This window comes from Amblyomma mixtum, chromosome 4 (assembly GCF_055824585.1).
Source record: "Amblyomma mixtum isolate Tamu chromosome 4, ASM5582458v1, whole genome shotgun sequence".
Classification (NCBI taxonomy): Eukaryota; Metazoa; Arthropoda; class Arachnida; order Ixodida; family Ixodidae; genus Amblyomma; species Amblyomma mixtum.
This window is the reverse complement of record NC_143015.1, coordinates 150390203-150395527: the sequence shown is the minus strand read 5'-3', so window position 1 is coordinate 150395527 and position 5325 is coordinate 150390203. Positions and strand designations below refer to the sequence as shown.

The 5325-nt window shown below is 50.5% G+C and overlaps 2 protein-coding genes across 3 annotated transcripts in view; both read left to right on the top strand.

Annotated features, from left to right (window-relative positions):
- The first annotated feature begins 2444 nt into the window (after positions 1 to 2444).
- On the top strand, positions 2445 to 3889 carry EMC8-9 (ER membrane protein complex subunit 8/9). The gene has a single exon (XM_089588315.1). The coding sequence runs from the start codon at positions 2544 to 2546 to the stop codon at positions 3150 to 3152; it is 609 nt and encodes a 202-aa protein (XP_089444441.1). The 5' UTR covers positions 2445 to 2543; the 3' UTR covers positions 3153 to 3889.
- Positions 3890 to 4859: 970 nt separating this feature from the next.
- LOC149348751 (ATP-sensitive inward rectifier potassium channel 12-like) overlaps positions 4860 to 5325 on the top strand; it is a 151523-nt gene continuing 151057 nt past the window's right edge. For both annotated transcript variants that reach the window (XM_089588313.1, XM_089588311.1), the window contains exon 1: positions 4860 to 5320. The gene's annotated coding sequence lies outside the window, so the exon portion shown is untranslated. The remainder of the gene's footprint in view (positions 5321 to 5325) is intronic.

The window sequence follows — 5325 nt, the reverse complement described above, 5'->3', positions numbered from 1 at the left end:
GTTTGTTGCCGTTGTCTGCCTGAACTACTTGCATATGTGGCTGCAAGTGTTACATTTTTTCTTATAACCTGCGAGAATAAGTGCACATTCTAGTTTTCAGTCACTTTGGCAATAATCGTCGCTGGACTAAGCATCTGTCAGCTTACACGCGGTTTTTGCATGCACTCTACTGGAACTCTAAACAAGTTCAGCATACAGAGACAAATGCTAGACAGAGAAATTTTTTTCTTGTGGTGCAGCATCAAATTTCGAGGATATTGTGTGTCAGTCACCCCCTGCCGATTTGAGGGAGAGGGATGTGGATAATGGGGGGGGATTGAATGGGAACGGGCCAGGAGAAAGGCATGCTCCTCATATTTGCATAGTGTTTGTGCAGGGGAGGGACAGAGACTAGAGGAATTGCGAATTATGGGGTTTTGTGTTCCAAGGCAACACACAAGCTATGAGGGACGCCACAGTGATTCAAGAGCATCTAGTGTTCTTTAATGTGCACAGACATCACTCAGCACATGCCCGGCAAACCAAAAACCTCTTGGATGTCTAGCTAGCTGTCTCTGAGAGGTTTTTGGTTTGCTGGGTGGGTGCGTTTTAGCCTTTTACATTTCGCTTCCATCGAAACTTTGTAGAGGAAGTACTGTGCAGGGGTGGGGCTTGTGTTCACAGCCTGGGTACAAAAAAAACTGATAGGCGATCGGTGGACTGATCTGATGCAAATGAGTAGCATAATTGGGTTTTAATTTCATTTTGTGCGCCATCGCATGCATTTCTTGATATCCATCTTTAGGCACACCTAGTCCTTTTCGTACTTTACACCTGACTCCCTTGCACAGAGTCTTCTTGCTTGGTCATGTTAGACGCTTGATGTGTATGCGAATTGCTGTTTTGCTTCTCATTCCTATGCAACGCATTCAGGATTTCATCTGTGTCAACTGCAACGTTAGCCACAGGCTCTTTGATGCTCTACTTACGTTGGTTGTACTTAAGGCGTTTTATCGTATCTGAGGGGAAATCATCCTCTTCCTAAATGTGTGTAGTGGCAGCAAATATGCACCCTCGCTCTGCCCACTTTGCTGTTCAGCTCGCCGTACGCCTTCAACGCTTTGCACACTACTCACTGAAGGTTCTCATGCTTCCATGAAACCCATCACAAGCACCGCACAGGGCTGTTGAACCATCAAGGGAAGCTCGCAAACAATAGACACCTTTAGCATACCGTCTATCGTGTCACCGTAACTGGAGTACCTGAACCCCGCCCATCGCCTCAGCACGCGCTGATTGGTCCGGATGCTGCAGGTGTGCGCGCAGCTGCCGGGTGCCTGGCGCCATCTGGCGCCGTCAAGACGATTTGCGCATGCGCATTGGCTGCGCGCAGGCTCCCGGCACTCCGGTACCGGTAACACGGTACACGGCATGCTAAAGGTGTCTAATGACTTTAACGGAAGAGTGGCGCTGGTAGGTACGTGGCTACCACGGGCAGGAGCCAGAGGGCGACTATTTGGATGAAGGAGGTCCTGACGTGGGAGGAGGAATGCTCGTTACAACGAGGGTGCACGGTTGCCACAGGATCAACCTAGCGGGTGCAGAGCGGCGCGCGCGCGCTGCTCTGATATATCTGCACCTTATACTCACTCACTTTCCCCCTCACCGGCCGTTACCTTCCACAGTGCACCCGCTAGGTTGATCCCGTGGCAACCGTGCACCCTCGTTGTAACGAGCATTCCTCCTCCCACTCCGGATCTCCTTCGTCCAAATAGTCGCCCTCTGGCTCCTGCCCGTGGTAGCCACGTACCTACCAGCGCCTCTCCCTCCTCTTCCCCACACGGAGAGAGAGAGTGTTCACTCTCTCTACTTTTCCACCTTCCCATCGGGGTAGGTGCAGTTCTCGGAGATTTCCGAAAATTTTAACGGTAACGCATTAATATTGTGTAATTTCACAGTGAAGATTTATCTCGTATTTGCAACGAATACTGCTAAATGTGCCGTGCAAGCTGAATGATTAGCAAATGAAATAATCATGCACCATCACTGTCGCCAACAGTATGGATAAAAATGCTCGTACTAGTCACGAATTCCAGTTCTATATTAATGCGTGCAGTAAGAAATTATTCGTGAAGCATGCTGCGAACGCTCAACGATCAGCTAAATTTTTTTACACATTTCATTTAACTTTTCACTATAAAATGGACATGCACTGTCATTCGCGACATATGTGAGGCGTCTGCTTGAACTCAACGCATTTTTTTTCAACGAAAACAACTAAGTTTCACAGGCTTCATTAAATAGACTGATGAAATTTCTGCCTTCAAAAAAGCCATAAAGTTTCTAATAAGAAGCCCTATGAAAAAAAAGCATTTAATATTTAATTTGAAACGCTTTACGCCAGGTGGCAGTATATTCGCAAACGATAGTCAACGTTGTTCGATTCTGCAGCGGACATCTCACACACTACGCAAAAAACTCACTTCCGGTGTCGTAGCATCATCGTCGTCCAATAACTTCCGTTTTCCTGCTCCCGGCGGTCGTAGTGGCCGAGCGTACGAAAAATGGCTTGCGGCAGCGGCGACGTCGTTAAGTTCGGCGTCCGCGCCTTCAGTAAGATGATCATGCACTGCCTCAAGTACCCACAGAACTCCGTCAATGGCGTGCTGCTCGCCGACGAGCGGCGGCGCGCGGGCGACCCGTCGCAGCTGCACATCGTGGACAGCATGCCTCTATTCCATCAGTGCCTAGGACTGACGCCGATGCTTGAAGTTGCGCTGGTCCAGATTGACCAACACTGCAAGAACGCTGGGCTGGTGATCGCCGGCTACTACCAGGCCAATGAGCACCTTCGGGACTCGGCCCCGGACCTGATCGCGCTTCGAGTGGCGGACAAGGTGGCCGAGAACTTCGCCGACGCCTGCCTGGTCATGATCGACAACCAGCAAGTGTCGCTGGACTGCGACCGGGCGCCGGTGGTCGTGTACGGCAGTCAGGACGGCCGCTGGCGCGAGCGGACCTTCGCCTTGGCCGACAAGTCGCTGGGCGTGACGGCGTCGCTCCTTCGGGCCAAGACATACCGCGCGCTCACGGACTTCGACAACCACCTGGACGACATCCGGCGGGACTGGTCCAATCGTGAGATTAACGAGGAGATCGCCAGGTGTCTCTAGTTGTCTGAGTGTGCGTGTTAGCGTGCTCCCCAGTGCTCCTCTGCCTGACACCCAAGCCAACCAACCAAATTACGTGCGCGTGCTCGCGCGGTGCGGTTCCACAAGTGAGCTACGGTTTAATTAGCTTTTTTTTTTTTTTGTTAGAGCTGGAGAAAGAACTTCGCGACGATGCTGCATGTGTTTTTTTTTTTTTTTATCGTTGGCGGAAGCGACTTGTGGAGTTCTCTGGTTCATCACGTTAACGTGTAGGTTGTGGGCGCACGATTGAATGAATAACGGTGTTTTTTTGTGTTTTTTTCTTTCGCTGGTCTCGTTCGTGGGATTGATTGGTTTGGTTTGACGAGGGCACGTTTCTGGACTGCTAGGGAAGAAGGAAGACGACTCGGCAGCTGAGTTGATGTACGAAAAGCGAGAAAGTATATAGAAATGGTAGGTGTAAAAAGGCGTCACGCCGTGTCGATGCTTAGATGACTCCTCTCGTTGAAATCTGGACGTTGGTCAGGACTACAGTTTGGTTAAGTGCCCAGGCGTGGATTAGAAATGAAGCGCTCCGGTGTCTTTTTTTTTTTTTTTAAATATATATGAATGGCTCAGTGTGTGCAAGTGCTGTTCGCTTCTACACGAAGCTGCTTTTCGACCTTGTTCAGTGTCATTATTGTTTTGTTGGACCTGTTTTCGTTTCTTTTTGATCAAATTGTTCGTTTCTGTAGAAATGATTAAAAATGACTGACATTTCACCCTGTTGTACTTGTTGTTGTTGCCACAAAAACGATGGCACATACCCACGGTGGGGGATTGGCCTTGTGTGTTCGTTCATGTGCACTTACTTCTTTTGGCGCTAACCACGTTTTAACAGACGTGGCTATATTTTGCGCAACTGCTATTTAAAGCCGACCATAGGATGCTGTGAAGGCGAAGTCTCAATGAAAGCAAAAATGGATGCACCAGGCATTGATTGGCATTGGTCCAGTCATTGCCCATCAGCACACGCATCAGGGTCGTGGTTCATGGCTAAATCGAGGCGCAATGTTAATCTGTGACGTACGTAGTGACCTTATTATGGCGTTTGTTTAACATTTGCTGTCATGCCTGCTAATTGCTCAAGGACAACAGATGGCTGAAGCGAAACTGAAAAAAAAAAAAACAATTGAAGTGCCTCGTTCAGGATTAACACTGCATCCGTTACGAAAGCTAATCCACGCTGTTGTCAGGCGATCGTAAAACGTTATGAGCGGCGCGCAAGGAGAAAGTGCTGCAGACGCCCCACCCACCCGTGTGATAGCCCGTTTGGAAATACTTAGTGCGGAAATATATTGCCGATTGCATTTATTCTAACCACCTGTCAAGGTAGACACTTTTTGTTTTCGTGCGTTCATCGAGATGGCAACAACGGAGGAAACCAATGCCTCCTAGAGAGAAGTTCCCAGCTCTTTCTCGGTCTCTCTATCTCCTAGACGACACTCTGCATGCCACTCGGTGATAAAGATAGAAAGAATACAGGGGTTGGGAGCAGTGCTCCTGAAAATAAAAAAAACTAGCCACCACAACCACCACCAACCTCCTCCTCGCGTTTGTCGTCTGCTATCGCACTTGTTGCGCCCGCTCGCAGACGAAGGAGCCGATTGCGGGCCAGTGACGTCACCGCCACTCCAACCAATCAGCGTGCTTCCCTCTGGGCGCCAGTGTTGCTGGCTTGTTGCAAGTTTCGCCGCTCGCTGGGGTGGCGGTGGTGTGTAGGGGGGGCAAAAAAGTTTCTTGCGCTGCAGCGCCGGAAGGTTTGTCGAAGTTGAGGGGGAGGCGAAGCGAAGAACAAAGTTTTGTTGTGCGTGCTGGTGTTGCTGTGTGTTTGGTGAAGTTTTGCCCCCCTCTGTGGCGAACAACCTGTTGCCTCCATGCGAGCCGCGAACGTGAGTGTGTGTGTCTCATCTTGTGCCCGTCCGAAGGCTGAGCGTACCGTCCTGTCGCCGTAGTCGACGTCGCCACAACGGCGTGGCCCTCGGCGCAGCTGTTCGCGGCGAAACTGTCCCGTCTCGGAGGAAGCTCAACGACGCCGACGACGACCTCGGGCAGCGCTCGCTGGCGCTGCGTCGCTCCGACGCCCGTCAAAATAGGCAAAGAAAACCAAGGAACTCTTCAGTGAGCGACGACTCTGTCGCCGCGACTCTCGGGTGAG

Coding starts and splice junctions, on each gene's coding strand:
- EMC8-9 (XM_089588315.1), top strand. CDS start 2,544: ATGGCTTGCGGCAGCGGCGACGTCGTTAAGTTCGGCGTCCGCGCCTTC.